Below are 19,430 nucleotides of genomic sequence, written 5' to 3' on the forward strand. Positions count from 1 at the left end.
TTTGATAAAGTTCAGTGAATTTGTGTGGCCTTACTGCTATCACTGTACAGAAGTCCACTTTCTTCTAACTGATAGCCAGTAGGTCCTGAGGTCCTTGCCATGGTAAGTGCAAATGTCATTTTGACCATGTTTCATTGAGTTACTGAAATCTTGAAAAGGGCTATTCAGACTACATCTCTGACCTCTCCCAAGAAGCAGGAGTTGTTCTTCTGAAGGTAACAGTTGAACTCAGCCTGACCAAAGCCATTCCAAGCAGACCCTCAGTACCTGTTTGGGTCTTACAGGTGTCAGCCCATTCCTGCCAAATGGTGACCACTTGAAAGCATTTTATCTCTCTATTTACCAGTGTGTCCAGAACATAGGGCAGCTCCAGGTATCTGTGTCAGTACTCAAACGAGCACTGAAATCCCCAATAGGACAAAAGATTTAGAAGTGTAGTACCCTTTTCATGCACCAAATCCAAAATCTCCAAAAAGGTCAGCTAGATGCACTGCAAAAACGCATATGGTGAAGGTATGTGAGCTCTTTACCAACCACGTGTAGGATGAGGATGCAATGTCACTCAATTGATAGGACACAGTAAGGCAGATACAGGCAAACCAGATTATAGAAAAGCAAACATTCATTCCAATACTTCAATGTAATCAAAGGGGAGGCATGTTGGCAGAGTGGTAGTGCTACTGTCTCGCCGTAAGGACACCAAGGTTTGCATCTCAGGTCCTCCCTTCATGGAGTTTGCATGTTCTCCCCGTTTCTGCATGGGCTTCCTCCAGATGCCCCTGTTTCCTCCAACAGTCCAAACACACACAAGCTAAGTGAATTGGTGATGCTAAATTGGCCATAGTGTGTGGTGGGTGTGTGTTCACCATGTCCTGGGTTTGTTCCTGCCTTGTGTCCCAAGCTAATTGGCACAGGCTCCAGCACCCTGATCTGGATTAAGTGGGTTAGAAAATGACATAACGTGAACTTAATAAAAGGATAAGTGTCTGTGTGTCCACCCAGTTCCTGTCTCTGCAATTCTAATAGATGGCTTTACATAAGCATTTTTAGCAATAAATTGCATTGCATTTGTCATTCCAATATCTGTTTGCATCACAAACATTAAATGAATTTCATACTAAATGGAATGTAACAGAGACACAGGCATTGCATGGTGCACTACAAAGTTAATGCTGAGGTCTACATTAATAACTTTGATTTCAAACCATCTTAGACAAGTAGCACAGCTACTAGACACATTTCCACATATTTAAGCCAGTTAAGATTTTAAGTACATATTTTAGTTCTGTATTAGCTATTCTTCGATTAATTAGAAATGTGCAATATTATACAAATTACACATATATTTAAGCAAAGAAACCTTTTGAAAGAAAAATGGGGACACTACTGCAATACAATCAAATGTATGCACTATCTATGCTTTATTATTTATCCAAAAATAACAGACAATCATATTAGTTAAATTCTCTTTTTAAATCAAGTTTAATGAACAGAGTTAATTTAAACACATTGAAAAAAGCAAAATAAAATACCCCCCCATTCACTCTGTTAACTTGGTAACTATGGAAATTAACATAACTGTTATTAATTTGCAAATATATACCAAAAAATAGAGTTTAAGATTTATTGTTTCTTTTGGTCCAGGAAACATGACATTAAAAATGTATGCATGCATTCCTTAATGCCTCTTTATAACATTGAAAAATATATTTTCATTGGCTGTATCAGAAATGAAAACAGAAATTACTTAAACAATAAATCAGCATTTGCTAACAAAATTTATTTAGAGTAACAATATGTAGTGTGATCACTTGATAGCATAGATTGGAACATGACAACAACATATCGCTAAAGAAGCAGAATATCTTGTGCAGAGCATATCTGATGGGAATTTACAGTAGTGTTTCCACTAGTTACTCAGTAACAGGATATCACGGGACACTTCACTTACATTACCAGGAGAAGGCCAAGAAATGTGATAATTGATTTCATACATCTTACAAGTCAAATCTTAATCTTCTATGAAGGCCTGCTGCAATGTGGAAGAACCTTCAATTTTTTCCTACAAGTCACAGCCAGTAAAACGTATTTTATAAAATACCAACCAACTAAAGACAAACAGTAAAAGAAATGGAATTGTATTTGAGGTAGACAGGTGGTCATGGCTTTCTTCAAATTTAAAACACATTAAAAATATTTTATACTACACGTAAAAACTACAGTGGACTTCCATTACTGATATCAAATGAAGTATATTTGTTTCTCTCTTTTTATTGTTCTTGCGTCCCTGGGCTACACTGTAAAGGTATCATTACAGGAATATCCAGAATTCAGAGTCCCTTTTTCTACTCGTGTGAGACATCTTAACATGTCACACGCGGGTACAATATATCTTTACAGATATACACACACAACATGCTGGATGTCACACTTGTGACAGTAGCTTTTCTTACAAATATTCTAACCCCCCCCCCCCCAAAAAAACCCCCCTTCCCCCGTATCACACTTTTTTTTTTTTGGAGCTCATTATTTTAAGAAGGCCGAACATTTTTATTTAAACAACATATATGTAAAAAAAAGTTTACGAAAAATTTTCTTTAAACATTTTTGTAGAACACATGCAGGCTTTAGAACCCTGTCTTGTTCAACTTCTTTTACACAAGATATGCTTATAGTGATAAAAAGTTATTTTACAGGAACAAATGCAAAGGTGTATGTAAAAATGGAATTTTAATCTCCAAATCTATTTTATGATACCCAGAATAGCAAAAAATGAAGATATAAAGCCCCCTCCCCTAATTGCAGCATATTTATACAATTACTGACAAATTAACCAGCTCTGAATATACTCTACAGTTTATAAATTTATAATTGCATAGTACAAGAAAGACAAAAAACATATATCATGGTGGTCCTATTTCTTGTCTTTGGGTCTCCTGTGGCTTATTCTGCAGACATTATTCTAAAATGTGCACTTTGTGTACAGGGTATGGTGTTCAGCTTTATTAAATATATACAATATCATTATAGTGGCTTGTCTGCTGCTGAGCGATCACCATGCTCCTCTTCAAAACTTCATGCTCACCTATAGATGAAGATGACACAAAGTGAAAACTCTGAACATGCACTGTGTACACATCCATCAAAGGGTTGACATCAGCTTTAATATTTCCATTTTGCTCATTTTATTACACTATTATCAGGCTTACATAAGACTGAAAAATTGCAACTGTGTGGCACTCACTAACGAACACTTACAAATCTAAATTCAATAATAACTTATCACATCAGGCATTATTAAAGACTCATGGCTTGTCCCTGAACTGTCGGTGCTCTTCAAATATGATAATGAAGATAACAAGTAAGTAGCTCCTAAAGCCATTGTCAAAATCACAAAGCAATGCATTCTAATTCCCTGCATTCACAAGAAAGCACACTCAAAAAAATAATACCAAGAATAATTTCAAAAGATTTTGAGCAATTATTATAAAAAAAAAAATCAATGGTAATTGCACAATTGATGTAATGAATTTTAATTTTTATAAAACATTATCTGACATGGACACACATATTAATTGAGCAGAGGAAATATGTTACTCCTGTTTTACATAAAAATGTACATATAAACTGTAAAAATAAACCAAAAATACATTATGTTTTTTTAAAAAGAAGAATGCTAATAAATAACTTGATAAAACAGTTTATGTAGAAATATCATGTACAGTGGAACCTCGGTTTGCGAGTAACTTGGTTTACGAGTGTTTTGCAAGACGAGCAAAAATTTTTAATAAATTTTGACTTGATAAACGAGCAAGGTCTTGCAGTACGAGTAGTATGTATACTCATTGTCTGCTGAGCTTCATGTGATCACAACTGAGCTGATGGTTCTTCTCTCTCTCGTTGCGGGATTGTGGGCAATCGTCTCCTATTCTCCATCTGAGTTGGCATGCCTCACTCATAGTAAACATCTGTACGAGCGTATACTGTTTACTACAGCATTAGCATTGTGACTGTGTGTGTGTGTGTGTGCACGTGTGAGCGTGTGTGCTGTGACGTGCAAGTCCCCGTCTTGCACACTAAAACACAAAGCTGAGTCTCAGTACTTTAGCAACACCAGCTTTATTCAGCTTGAAACAGACACAGCAGTTAGGCAGGGCCCTGCACATTTATAATGTTCCTTGTATCACCCATCGACGGCAGGTGTTTATAGCATGTCCGCGATCTTTTCGGATTCGCTTTTAAGGCGAACTGCTACAGTGCTGGGAGACTGAAATTGCTTTGGGACGCTCTTCTGCGTGTCGTCCCGTTGGGTGGAATCCCACAAGAGTTTAGAAACTCACTCACACCAGCCATGATTCTTTTCAAAGGTAAAGTGCAGGTTAATTTGTTTTATGTATTTTTACTTTATATTTTGTATTAATCATTTTTATATGAATAGTTTTGGGTTGTGGAACAAATCATCTGAGTTTCCATTATTTCTTATGGGGAAATTCACTTTGATATACGAATGCTTTGGACTATGAGCACGTTTCCAGAACGAATTATGCTCATAAACCGAGGTTCTACTGTACTGATAAATTTTAATGACATTGAGCAAAATTAATTTTACATTTATTTGGTTAAAAAATATATTTAAATGACAGATTATTGCTGTAATCTTGACGAAACAGTTTAATTATCTGCACATTATGGGATATTTATGCTACTGAATATTCCTTCCTCTCAGTATTCAAACAGATTCTTTATCATTTGAAACTTAACCACCTTATTGCTTCCTGCATTTAATGAGAAGCATGATGTAGGCTTGATTTTGGTTATAACAAATTTATTTTGTAGCATTTATGTAAACATCACAGCCTCACAACAACACATTTTAGGGATTAAACAGTCTACTTGCAAGACAATAAAAACAACAAGATTCTACCTAAGTTAAAAATGTAATTCTTACCTTCTACCGGGAAGAGGCATTTGCTAAACAATAAAAAGTAAAAAGAAATTATGGTGTCAATATCAAATTAACTTTAAAAACTGATAATTGTAATGTCTTGTTGAAGTGAAAAATCTGTCCTGAACACAACTACCAAAATGCTGACAAGTGCTGCAATCAGCAGACGATTTAGTGAAGGGTGGGAGGAGATAACAGATAATCCAAAGTCATGAATAAAATACAACTAACTTGAACCTGGTACAACACTGATTTAAAATGAAATTCCATAATTTTTAGTAATTTTACTGAACATGGTGCTTATCTTTTCAGGTAAAGTGCTTGTTTACTTTTGTTGTAGCATGGACTTGCACGTCACCTACTCATAATCTCCTTTTCCCCAGCTTCAGGCCACATTCATGGTTGCTAGCAGAAAAATCAAGCTCACACCACCTTGTATGTGTACCTTCCTGTCCCCCATCTATTGGGAATTTAACAATACATAACTAATGGCATTATGACAGCCCCTGTACGCAGCTCCACTGCATAGTATTCCATCTAAAGAAATTTACTGTACTATGTAAAATGCTTTGTATTCCAGAACTATTACAGCTTTCATTCTTCACAATGATGCCTGTAGATTGGTAAATGTGTTATAAGTATGGAATATTCACTGCAAAAATGACACAAATGCTCAAGTGATGCTAAAAGATTAATTTAACTATATGATAAATAAAACTGCTCAAAAATTAAAGGAACACTTTGAAAACACATCAGAACTCAGGAAAAAAAATTATGCTGGATATCTATACTGATTTAGCAAAACAGGATTTGGGCAATTTATTCCATTCTTCCTGACAAATCCTCTCAAGTTCCATTAGATTGGATTGAAAGCAAACAGGATGCTTTCCAAAGCTTCTATACCCTTTACTTTTCAGTGTTTTCTTTACATGTTTAGCCTTATGAAATCAGTTCATTCTCCCCAGCACTTTGAAGCCCTCAATCTTTATGTCTCTTGTGGAGTTATACCTATAAATATCCCCATCTACTTTATTATGCTGCCTAATTTTCCTCATTTCTGCAGATCTTCCTTAAACAGCCATTCCTTCTCTCTCTCCCTCCCCCAATATGATCACCTTGTTCAATGCCCCAAAAGATATCTTATCAATTCATATTTCCCCCAGCATGCTCTCCTCTTTACCTCCGTTTCAATTAAACTTTATAAAGAATGCCCATATAAATTTATAACTGAATACTGTATCACGTCACAGACCTTGATGTCAAAGTGAGATCTGGACTACTTTTAAAGACTAGCCCTTGCACCCTGATACTGCTAAAATACGAACCTTGGGGTTATGAGAGAAAGACCTGACTAATAAATTAAAGATACTAGAATCCCTTTTAGATACTAGAATCCCTACTAGGTAAGAATCCCTTTTAAGTAAAACTATACGCAGAACTGAATGTCTTGTTCATGACTATACTGTCAAACACATGATACACCCTTGAAAGAAAAAGGGGCCCCTTGGTCCTCTCTAATCTGTCAAGATGTAACATTCTTTCAATGAATCAGAGCTTTACATTCCTCTCTTTTGTTATGTCTTCCTTCCAATTATGACTCACCATTCAATGCCCACCTTTTCTCTTTTTTGGTTTTATTACTTTACTTTTATTTAATGCCTGCAGAATCCTTCCAGACAACTTCTTCCAAGCTAACAAGGTGAACTCTGAATCCCCTGCTCACCCTTTCCTCAAAATGTGTTTTTCTGTTGCTTCTATCACTGCACACTAACAATCAGTTCCTTCATGTCATACTAAACTCAAGCTGCCACAACTTGTTCTTTAGTAAAAAGAAATCAAGGCTTCACTTCTTGGTAATACCGAATGTATTGTCTTTGCCTGTCTATATGTTTTACCCTGCCTTTCATTAATCTCACTGCTGTTCTTCACTTACATGTCCACAAAACAGTTTATTCATATACTGAAAACCCACCTGAGAGTTATGTTCTGATAGAAAGATGCATAAATAATAATAATAACCTGAACTGAAATTTATTAGCACTACGGGTCTAGCTGGAGAAGAACACTCCTAAAATTTCACCTAAATGGCTGTAAGCAAAAAGCATTGTTTTGATAGTAACATTTACGACAGAAACCAGATATGCAGACAAGTTGACAATATAAACAACAGCTGCATACTTGAGTGAAAATCCCTAAGTGCCAGGTTATCACAGAATAAAAGTGCAGTATGTGTAACATACAGTGGGTACGGAAAGTATTCAGACCCCCCATGATGCTGCCACCGCCATGCTTCACTGTGGGGACTGTATTGGACAAGTGATGAGCAGTGCCTGGTTGTCTCCACACATACCGCTTAGAATTAAGGCCAAAAAGTTCTATCTTGGTCTCATCAGACCAGAGAATCTTATTTCTCACCATCTCAGAGTCCTTCAGGTGTCTTTTAGCAAACTCCATGCGGGCTGTCATGTGTCTTGCACTGAGGTATGTGTGGAGACAACCAGGCACTGCTCATCACTTGTCCAATACAGTCCCCACAGTGAAGCATGGTGGTGGCAGCTGTGGGGGTGTTTTTCAGCTGCAGGGACAGGACGACTGGTTGCAATCGAGGGAAAGATGAATGCGGCCAAGTACAGGGATATCCTGGACAAAAACCTTCTCCAGAGTGCTAAGGACCTCAGACTGGGCCGAAGGTTTACCTTCCAACAAGACAATGACCCTAAGCACACAGCTAAAATAACGAAGGAGTGGCTTCACAACAACTCTATGACTGTTCTTGAATGGCCCAGCCAGAGCCCTGACTTAAACCCAATTGAGCATCTCTGGAGAGACCTAAAAATGGCTGTCCACTAACGTTTACCATCCAACCTGACAGAACTGGAGAGGATCTGCAAGGAGGAATGGCAGAGGATCCCCAAATCCAGGTGTGAAAAACTTGTTGCATCTTTCCCAAGAAGACTCATGGCTGTATTAGCTCAAAAGGGTGCTTCTACTAAATACTGAGCGAAGGGTCTGAATACTTAGGACCATGTGATATTTCAGTTTTTCTTTTTTAATAAATCTGCAACAATTTCAAAAATTCTTTTTTTTTTCTGTCAATATGGGATGCTGTGTGTACATTAATGAGGGAAAAAATTAATTTAAATGATTTTAGCAAATGGCTGCAATATGACAAAGAGAGAAAAATTGAAGGGGGTCTGAATACTTTCCGTACCCACTGTACATCTAAAATTATAAAGACATAAATAAAGCCAGGCTATTATATTAAAAAAAAATAAAAAAAAAAAAAATTGCAAAATATACTGAATCTGTAGTTCAAGAGTTCTGATGAATATGGCAACACAAAGTTATATTACTTTACCTACACATCTGCATTGTTCTAGCTGCAGTGGATTATGTTATAGCTACACATTAATTTCAAAACAGTATGTTTATTTTTACAGAACCTAAATGTCCATTCTTGTACTTGCTCCTAGGCCAGTCATGTTATGTGTGCATATCTCCAATGCTGTGAATTGTGTTTCTTAAATTACGATTACTTGAAATCACAATATAGGTATTTACAAAAGCAATCTGCAGAACTGAGGGAAAAGATCTTGTTAATCTCATATTTTACCAAATTTGACAACAAACAAAATATGAAGTCAGAACTGTTAGTTTTGCCTTTGTTAGCAATTGTCAATTGATAAGAAAATGTTTTTTTCCTTCCTATTCAGTCCTTTGGGCCCTTTAAATAGTGAGGCATTCTAATCTGACCGAAAAGCATCAAAAATCAATATGCACGAACACAAGATTTTTATTTAAGCTCTATGGAAGACAAATGGTTGCATATATATTAGCATTTCTCCTTGAGTGGCAAATTTTACTTTCCTTCATGTGGATAAATAATGAAACTGTGTCACTGGTATCCTCTCTTGCATGTTATATATATCAATATTATGTTTAGTACAGCAACACAAAATGAACAATTGCAAGACTATACTTTAAAGTAATGTAATAAAATAGTTTATGAATATTTCTAGACATACTGTTAGGCATAAAACATTACACAGGCATAATATTAAGAAGGATAAAACATTTATTCACACTGAACCCAATTATTAACTATACTAATACTGTATCTGTCAAAAAGCAAAGAATTTTACACTATTCATGCAATGTGGAACAAATTAGAAAAATGGAATAAAACAGCTACAAGATAAAAAAATATATGAAAAATGTTTGCCAAAAATTTGAAAAGATTGAACTTACGACTACATGCAGGAAAAGTGTTATTGATTTGCTCCATGACATCTGCCAGATCTGTGCTGGTATTGTGTGGAGGGCCTAACAAGTCATCTGTAACCATGACAACATAAAGGATGAATCCAACACAAATGATTTTAAAAACTTACCCAGAGAGTTCAGAAAACATATGAAATCACTGCTGTTGCATTTCCAGATAAAACCAACAAAAACAAAAATGAATACTATCGTGTAATTTCCGACAGTCTCTTTTGGATTTTATACGAAAAAAAAAATATAACAATAACATAACAGTAAGACTAACATACCAGTATGTCACTGTGAAAGGTAAATTACAAGCAAGAATATAAAAACTATGGTGTTAAAACTTCACATGACTTTTTAAAAATGATCAATGAATACAAAACAATAATCAAGCTAAATCATAAGCATAAAAAGAAATGAACCGATTTATTAAATACTCAAAACATCTAATTTCTTACCTGTTTGATCAAATTGTGAATTTAGTTCTTGATGAAAAGAATGTTTAGGGTAAGAATTTAGGGGTAATGATGCTGAATTCCCATTTAATTGTGAGAGAGACTCAGGCTGCTGTAACAAAAACAACAATACCCTTCTCACTAAAAAACAATGGAAAACTTCAAGACAAATAATCACATGAAAAAAGATGATAATAAAAATATCCAGACTAAAAATGCAAACAACAAATGACAAAACCAAAAAACATTTAAATCTCATTTAGTTTTTACAATACAAAAGCATATAATTAAAACTATTAACACAATTAGATTACTTAAACTTCCATTATTTACATATTCAACTATTCTTCAAAAATCATTTTTAGCTTCTTTAAAACACAACGTCTGTGTGTATTTTATATATATATATATATATATACATATACACACACATATACATATACAGTGCATCCGGAAAGTATTCACAGCGCATCACTTTTTCCACATTTTGTTATGTTACAGCCTTATTCCAAAATGGATTAAATTCATTTTTTTCCTCAGAATTCTACACACAACACCCCATAATGACAACGTGAAAAAAGTTTACTTGAGGTTTTTACAAATTTATTAAAAATAAAAAAATTGAGAAAGCACATGTACATAATACATATAATATATAATATACTACCACACTTAGCTGGGGGCAGGGGTAAGCCCACATCTGCAAGAGAACTTTTTCATACTGTATGAAAAGGAGAAATACATTTAAACTCTAGCAACACTGACTGTATTGACTGCAGTCGAAATGAGTGATTCAAAGTTCAAAGGATAGACAGGGAGAAAGATAAGACAATTTGTTACAATCTAATGTTGAGTGAAAGATTAAAATATCTTGTGTTCAGTTGTATAATCTGAATAAGTAAATATACTATAAAGTGGTGGGTAAAAAGCTCTTTTAGAAAATAAACCATAGGCACTCGTGTAGAGCACAACTAAGCATTGTAATGACAGCCTATATTGAATTCTTGTAGTTGTTCAATAACTCCAAAATGTCATAAGCTGAATTACTTCTCAAAAATAAAAATAGGACCAAGTATGCTACTGCATTGGGGTCCGGTCATGTATAAAGACAGCTCAAATCAGTAATTAAAAAATTCATAACCACTTTAAAAAAGTAAATGAGATCTACTGACAGACTGATATGATTACCAGAATATACAAGGAAAACAATTCAGGCATTAACATTGATTTTTTTTTTTTTTATTTAATCAGAAATTTCTGTAATACATATAGGCTGTGCACAAAACAGTAGCAAATTAGTCATTAGCGAATTTGTAATTTACCTTAAAAATGCTTTTTATTTAATGTCTGCGAAATACTGTAATGACATGAAAACTCATCTTCTTAAGTGAGGGAAAACATAAAGCACAAGACTACAGCAAATATTAATTGTTTATGCACAAAACACAGTTAACACCAATAACAACTGTTTGCTATGGTAAGAAATGTTAATTCAATCTTTATGATTTAAATGAATGTTCCCTTAAGGAATTAATTTCTATTACCTATAGTATAGTTAAAACAACAAACTGCAGAAGATTTTGAGTTTTGTTTAGAGGCAAGTCATTTAATAATTTACATCAAATAAAACCTACAAACACTTGGCAAACGTTTTCAGAAATTCTGTTAACAGGCTGACTATTGACAATGGCTTTATAGTGATTTTTATTAAGCACAAGGCATAATGGAACAAACTAAATTACACCTTGTAGGTATCAATGTCTGCATGCAAAGAAATCAAATTATTAAGTAATGAACCTCTGCCACTGCCATTATCAAAAATACTTTGGGGCTACACCTGAACCCAAAACTCATTAAAGGAAACAAAGTTGATAATTGTCTCTCTTCTGCACACATTGTTCAAGATTTGCTCTGCTCTCCTAGTTCTTTTTAAAATAACTTCTTTTATGATATTTTATATAAACGATGAAAACAAACATCACACACAAAGTAACAAATTATTGTTACTTTTATTTAAAGGGTAGCATTACACCAAACCCCAAAGAATGAACAGTTTAACAAGATATCATTATGATAAAGCAGCTAAGTACAAAGAAAGTATGCTACTTGGTTTTCTCTTTGAATAAAACTAACTGCATGTCCTGGACAAGGACTCAAAACTCTGAAGTGGACACTGAAGAGCACACCAGAGACAATACTCCCTTATGACTCTGACTGCATTCAAGGTTTACAAACCTGCATCATAAAGTTACAACAGCTGCAAAACTAAAAGTGTTTTGTGGTTCTCTACCATCTGTTGTTGTCTTCAACAGAAGACTGGAACCACCTTCATGCTAAAGGAAACTGCTGTTCTTAGATCACAGGTGTGCACCTCAAAAACCTGGCTTTATTATATGAACAGCAAACCAAAAGTAACTTCTACAGCATTATCTGACGTCAGCCTAAGAGTACAGTTAACAGATGTAGTGTGTATATCTGAGGTCATCAGATGCCAAGAAATCTGTAAAAGTTACCTTGGTCTTACAGTATATTGAAATTGTTGGTATTGCAGCTTTTCTGGACTTACTTGACCATCCAAAAGACCTTTGAATGCTGCATTTCGATATCCATTGTTTGCATAAAATCTTGATTGCACAGATTACTAGAGGGCGTTTTTCAATGCATTTATGTGTAATACACTTTTATGTAAATATTCCTCAATGTTGTCTTGGTGATGTTACTACTTTGAAATAGGCGAGGAAAACAAAATTACTATAAAAATCATATTGAAACATGCTAGGCTCTTTTTATTCTAAATATAAATAGGTTTAACATTTACATGTTGAGCTTAATACAATGTAAGTGTCCATCTTCTCCTTTAATTCAACGAATAATCCACCCCTTCAAACTTCACCATAGTTTTGTGTCTGGTCCTTCAAAGCAAGTGTAGCATAAAAAAATTCTGTTGCATTAGCATCCGCTCAAGTAGTCTCAGTCTAATCAATGAGATTTCAAGCTATGACCTTCATATACTCTACATATGTCTGTTTATTTTCTATTGATGCATTGTACTGAGTCAGAAGCAGATTACTGCTGCTAACTGAATTACTTTAGATGTTTTACTTTTGCCCATTCTAAAGGATGCAACAAAAAAGTGATTATTAGTTAAAAAAAACTGTTAAATTATCTTAATTTTCTATTTTAAATAAATTTGATTAAATGCTTGTGTCAATTTTTTCTAAATATCAGTCAAGAAAATATTAAGTATATTTTTATATCTTGCCCTTATAATTATCCTTCCACCATACATCAAATCTAGTTAATCTTATTCAGGGTCATGGAACTGAAACCTACTTTGGGAGCATCAACTGCAGGATAGAAACCAACCCCAGACAATGTGCCAGTCCATTATGTTCACTTTACCATAATGTGTATAAAGTACAGTGACCTTCTTACTTGCAAATTAATTGATACAATATCAGAAACTCAGGACAACATCAGATGCCATATCTAGAAGCAAATTAGGCATGCTCACGCAGCAGTTAATACAAATGGTTGCTGAGTAGCCTTATGACATGAGGATGAAAACTAGAGACGAATTAGTGGCATGAGTCCTAATAATTTTGCATTGTCTGGATAAGTTTAGAAAAAAAGGGATGGTTCAGGTCTCCGGTAATGCTGTTTACCTGTGTAAGTGAGCATATTAGTAGTACTCTGAGTCAGTGAACCACTTTGCAGTTTGGAGCTGTGCAGGTGCTGTGCCAAAATATAATGTGAGCATAACAACTATGCATTTACTTTTTGTTTGTTCAATAAATAAATGATTACATTTATTTAAACTATTTTAAATGTTTTCCTTGATGAACAATGAGAAATTAAGCAAAATGACACATTTTACTGGCTAACAGAACAGATAAGCTTTCAAGGCAGCTCAGGCCCCTTCATCAGGCAAGTTGTAGTACAGAAACTGGAGTTCCCGGTGTTTATACAGTATATACACTTGGAAAGAAACAAAACCAAGTGGGTCATTTTCAATGTCAAAAAATAACAGAACTCTCTAGCCTAAGATTAATTTAGTAGGAGAGAAGAACAATATTAAGATATTTTGATAACAGCCCAACAAAGTTTTTTTTTTTTTTTTTTGGAGAGCTTACCTTACAATGTGGATATGTAATCAAATCGTCTGGATCAGTCAGAGACAAGTAAATAGTCCTCATATCTGGTCATAGAACTCTTTGTCTCTATTTAAACCATGTTGCAATGTATTAAACTTTAGCATCACTTTAACTCCTTCTCACAATGTCTAATTCTTCTGAAGTGAGTTCCTCACTGTGGAACCTGTGTAAATTCAGTCTTTGGTGGAGAGTTTGTCCAGTTTCTCCCACACAAAGTGCAGTGTTGGGACATTTCATATACAGAATTACGAAGACCACATTAGATTATCTGCAGGAATATGATCCCTTTATGTGATGTTCTTGTCAATAGTGTGGTATAATTACACAATCTGTATGATAAATGTGAGCATGTTTGACATACAGTGATCCCTCGCTATATCGCGCTTCGCGTCTTCACTCTATCGCGGATTTTATATGTAAGCATATTTAAATATATATCGCAGATTTTTTGCTGGTTCGCGGATTTCTGAGGACAATGGGTCTTTTAATTTCTGGTACATGCTTCCTCAGTTGGTTTGCCCAGTTGATTTCATACAAGGGACGCTATTGGCAGATGGCTGAGAAGCTACCCAACTTACTTTTCTCTGTGTCTCTTGCGCTGACTTTCTCTGATCCTGACGTAGGGGGTGTGAGCAGGGGGGCTGTTCGCACACCTAGACGATACGGACGCTCGTCTAAAAATGCTGAAAGATTATCTTCACGTTGCTACCTTCTGTGTGCAGCTGCTTCACATACTTAAAAGCTCAAAGGGCACGTATTGATTTTTCACTGTTTTGTTTTTCTCTGTCTCTCTCTCACCCTGCTCCTGATGGAGGGGGTGTGAGCTGCCGCCTTCAACAGCTTTGTACCGGCGGTGCTTCGCATACTTAAAAGCCAAACAGCCCTATTGATTTGTTTGCTTTGCTCTCTGTTTCTGACAGCCTGTGCTCCTGACACGCACTCATGTTTGCATTCTTTTAATTGTGAGACAGAACTGTCATCTCTGTCTTGTCATGGAGCACAGTTTAAACTTTTGAAAAAGAGACAAATGTTTGTTTGCAGTGTTTGAATAACGTTCCTGTCTCTCTACAACCTCCTGTGTTTCTGCACAAATCTGTGAACCAAGCATGACAATATAAAAATAACCATATAAACATATGGTTTCTACTTCGCGGATTTTCTTATTTCGCGGGTGGCTCTGGAACGCAACCCCCGTGATGGAGGAGGGATTACTGTATTTTCTTTAGACAAGGAGATGTACCATTATCTGTTGGTTCACTCAGGAAGCTTCAGACAATTACTTGCTACAGGTTTGGGTGTTGTCTGTATGCCAGAAGGGGAGGTTCTGGAAATACATCTCTCAGTATGTCATTATTTAGTACTTACTGAAGTTCTTTTTTAATTTTGTGAAGTGCTTCAAGATGTGGGTTATAGGTGGCAACAAGGGGGATGCAGTTCTTGTTGTTTTTTATATGCCAGAAGGTTGTCTCTGGGTATGGCAGTAGCTTCTCTTATTTGAGTGTCTGCTGTTTTGGGAGTATATCCTTGTCTACTGACATCTTGTGTAAGCTCCGGAAATTGTTTATCCCGGTCTGTCGGGTCTGAACAAATAAATGTACAATTGTAACATATTACTTGGCTGAAAATGATGGAGCTCCTTATATGTTTGGGGTGGTAACTATCACTTCTCAGGTGTGTCTGTCTGTTGGTTTGAAATAGAAGTCACAAGGGTGTTGTTTTCAGGTGAATGGTGGTGTCAAGTAAGCTCACTTCTATTTTTGAGTAATTAAGATTCAGCTTTATGTTGGAGTGGAAAGAACTGGACTTGTTATGAAAATAGAGGGGGATCCTTCTCACTCTCAGTCCAGATCATAAAGATGTCATCTATGTCATGGAGGTACAACATTGCTTTTAAGATACACATTGACATAAAATCAATCTCCAGTTTTGCCATAAATACGTTTGTGTAGAGAGGTGTGGAAGGTCTACCACAATGATAATACAAAACTGATGTTTATTTCATTGTTAAGAAAAATAATTTTTGGTCAAAAAGAACTAGCAAAACATTTAGAGATGAACAATACTAAACGACCAGTTTCAAAATTAAACTCTAAATATTTTTGGTAGAGAACTGTAATTATTTCCATGCACATTCAGAAAATTACCTTAATAATATGAGGAAATCATAAGATAAAAAACATTCTGGGTATAGGACACAATGTAGCTGGGGTAAGAACTCTACTTTGAGGTTAAGATGCTATTTCTCACCTGTTCAAGAAGCTGTCGTAACCGCTTGAGCTGTGACTCTAGTTGTTTGTTATGGTCTTCCAAGATCTGCATTCGTGCTTCAAGTCGGCCTTTGTGTTGCCTTAGAAGTTTTGCTTCTGCAAGGAGCTCTGCCTCCTCAGGATCACCTGCTGATTCTGCCAGTACTGAGCCAGTAGGTAAGGATAGCGGGGAAAAACTCTTCTGACAGTGCTGCTGTTTCAGCTGTTCATACTCTATTTGCAAGTTCCTAAGTTTAAAAAGTTAAAATACTTTATATTTTAGTCTGAAACAGTTTCATATGTCTAATATATGTTTAATTTATTTAAATGGTTGCTAACAAAAATGTATTGCTATGAATAAGGCATATAAACACTTGACACAAATTAAAATTTTCATCTTTAGTCATAGAATGAAGTGATTCTTATAATAGAAAGGTAAATTAATTTTATACAGCATCAATTTTAATTAACAGATCTCTAAATAGAAAAAGTCTATAACCTCTTTATCACTCCTACAATTGTCAGTTAATCAAATGATGTACATGAAAAGCAACAAATTATTTCTCATTACAAAATCAAAGGGCTTCTGAATAACTCATATGCTGGGGTGTGGACAACAATTTGAAATATACAAGTAAGGGATAAAATTCTTGACCTGACATGAGGGCTACCCTGTTTAACAGTTATGCTAATATGGTTTTGCTAAGTGACAGGCTTTGAGTGAAATTCACATCACACTGTAAATGTTTCAAGATAATAACAAAGCACATACGTGTATATTGTCAACCTATGGTTTATGGATACAAATAAGACTAATTAAAAGAGACTGCTTGTAAAACTGAAAACCTGACAAACACATCAGTTAAAAGCAAAAAAAACTTTTCAATGTGTTACTGAGAGTGAATTAGATTGCAGTGGTCACATTATGTATCAATGTGATGTGATTAATATCTGTCATTGCATTTTCTCAGCACTCCTCTCATCACTATGTGTGACTAAATCTGGTTAAAAAAAGGTTTCATGCTGACCACTGACAACTAAAATATAAGAAAGCTATTACTTTTGGGAAATAAGTTGTTGATGAGGTAATCCAACACCACGGTCAAATACTAGAATACAATAGATATTTTTAATATTACTTTTTAATGTAAATTTGTAACCCAGCCACAGGGGATGCACAAACCAGTGTGTTTCTTTGTGCCTGTCCCAAGCCCGGATAAATGGGGAGGGTTACGTCAGGAAGAGCATCCGGTGTAAAATTTTGCCAAATCAATATGCAGACAACAATACAAATTTCCATACTGGATCGGTCAAGCCCCGGGTTAACAACAACTGCCACCAGTACTTTTAGCCAACAGGGTGCTGGTGGAAATTGGACTACTGTTGGCCGAAGGAGAAGAAGAGTGGGGAGACGTGTCCGGAGGCAGGAGGACAGGAGGAAAGTAAAGAGTAGAACTGAGGGTAGGAACTTTGAATGTTGGTAGTATGACTGGTAAGGGGAGAGAATTAGCAGATATGATGGAGAGAAGGAAGGTTGATATATTGTGCGTGCAAGAGACTAAATGGAAGGGCAGTAAGGCCAAGTGGATTGGAGGTGGATTCAAATTGTTCTATCATGGTGTGGATGTGAGGAGAAATGGGATAGGAGTTATTCTGAAGGAACAGTATGTCAAGAGTGAAGGTGAAAAGAGTGTCAGGAGAGTAGTGATTATGAACCTGGAAATTTGAGGTGTGATGATGAATGTTGTTAGTGCATATGCACCACAAGTTGGGTGTGCAATGGGTGAGAAAGAAGATTTTTGGAGTGAGTTGGATGAAGTGATGAACAGTACACTCCAAGGGACAGAAAGTGGTGATTGCAGCAGATTTCAATGGGCATGTTGGTGAAGGGAACAGTGGAGACGAGGAGGTGATGGGTAGGTATGGTGTCAAGGACAGGAATGAAGAAGGTCAGAGGATAGTGGATTTTGCCAAAAGGATGGACATGACTGTGGTGAATACGTATTTTAAGAAGAGAGAGGAACATAGGGTTATGTACAAGAGTGGAGGAAGATGCACACAGGTAATTACATCCTATGCAGAAGAGTTGATCTGAAGGAGATTGAAGGCTGCAAAGTGGTGACAGGGGGAAAGTGTAGTTAAGCAGCATAGGATGGTGGTCTGTAGGATGACGTTGGAGATCAAGAAGAGGGAGAGAGTGAGGGCAGAACGAAGGATCAAATGGTGGAAGTTGAAAAAGGAAGACTGCAAGGTTGAGTTTAGGGAGGAGGTGAGACAGGCACTGGGTGGCAGTGAAGAGTTACCAGACAGCTGGGAAACTACAGCAGATGTAGTAAGGGTGACAGCAAGAAAGGTGCTTGGCGTGACATTTGGAAAGAGGAAGGAGGAAAACGAAACGTGGTGGTGGAAAGAGGAAATACAGGAGAGTATACAGAGGAAGAAGATGACAAAGAAGAAGTGGGATAGTCAGAGAGATGCAGAAAGTAGACAAGAGTACAAGGAGATAAGCGCAAGGTGAAGAGAGAGGTGGTGAAGACTAAAGAAAAGGCATATGATGAGTTGTATAAGAGGTTGGACACTAAGGAGGGAGAAAAGGACCTGTACCGATTGGCTAGACAGAGGGACTGAGCTGGGAAAAATGTGGAGCAGGTTAGGGTGATAAAAGATAAAGATGGAAACGTACTCACAAGCGAGGAGAGTGTTGAGCAGATGGAAAGAGTACTTTGAGAGGCTGATGAATGAAGAGAACGAGAAAGAGAAGAGGTTGGATGATGTGAAGATAGTGAATCAGGAAGTGCAATGGATTAACAAGGAAGAAGTAAGGACAGCTATAAAAAGGATGAAAAATGGAAAGGCCGTTGGTCCAGATGACATACCTATGGAAGCATGGAGGTGTTTAGGAGAGATGGCAGTGGAGTTTTTAACCAGATTGTTTAATGGAATCTTGGAAAGTGAGAGGATGCCTGAGGAGTGGAGAAGAAGTGTACTGGTGCAGATATTTAAGAATAAGGGGGATGTGCAGGACTGCAGTAACTTCAGGGGAATAAAATTGATGAGCCACAGCATGAAGTTATGGGAAAGAGTAGTGGAAGCTAGGTTAAGAAGTGAGGTGATGATTAGTGAGGAGCAGTATGGTTTCACGCCAAGAAAGAGCACCACAGATGCAATGTTTTCTCTGAGGATGTTGATGGAGAAGTTTAGAGAAGGCCAGAAGGAGTTGCATTGTGTCTTTGTGACCTGGAGAAAGCATATGACAAGGTGCCTCGAGAGGAGCTGTGGTATTGTATGAGGAAGTCGGGAGTGGCAGAGAAGTATGTAAGAGTTGTACAGGAGATGTACGAGGGAAGTGTGACAGTGGTGAGGT

The 19,430-nt window shown here is 36.3% G+C and overlaps 1 protein-coding gene across 4 annotated transcripts in view; it reads right to left on the reverse strand.

Moving 5' to 3' along the window:
• Positions 1-1,458: 1,458 nt before the first annotated feature.
• Positions 1,459-19,430, reverse strand: part of utrn (utrophin) — a 552,956-nt gene continuing 534,984 nt past the window's right edge. For all 4 annotated transcript variants that reach the window (XM_028797890.2, XM_051925286.1, XM_028797897.2 and 1 more), the window contains 5 exons: positions 16,068-16,314; positions 9,670-9,778; positions 9,194-9,280; positions 4,949-4,971; positions 1,459-3,085 (listed from right to left, as the gene is read on the reverse strand). In XM_028797890.2, coding sequence (XP_028653723.1) covers positions 4,952-4,971; positions 9,194-9,280; positions 9,670-9,778; positions 16,068-16,314 — 463 coding nt within the window. In that variant the 3' untranslated portion in view covers positions 1,459-3,085; positions 4,949-4,951. The remainder of the gene's footprint in view (positions 3,086-4,948; positions 4,972-9,193; positions 9,281-9,669; positions 9,779-16,067; positions 16,315-19,430) is intronic.

This window comes from Erpetoichthys calabaricus, chromosome 3, assembly GCF_900747795.2.
Source record: "Erpetoichthys calabaricus chromosome 3, fErpCal1.3, whole genome shotgun sequence".
Lineage (NCBI taxonomy): Eukaryota > Metazoa > Chordata > Cladistia > Polypteriformes > Polypteridae > Erpetoichthys > Erpetoichthys calabaricus.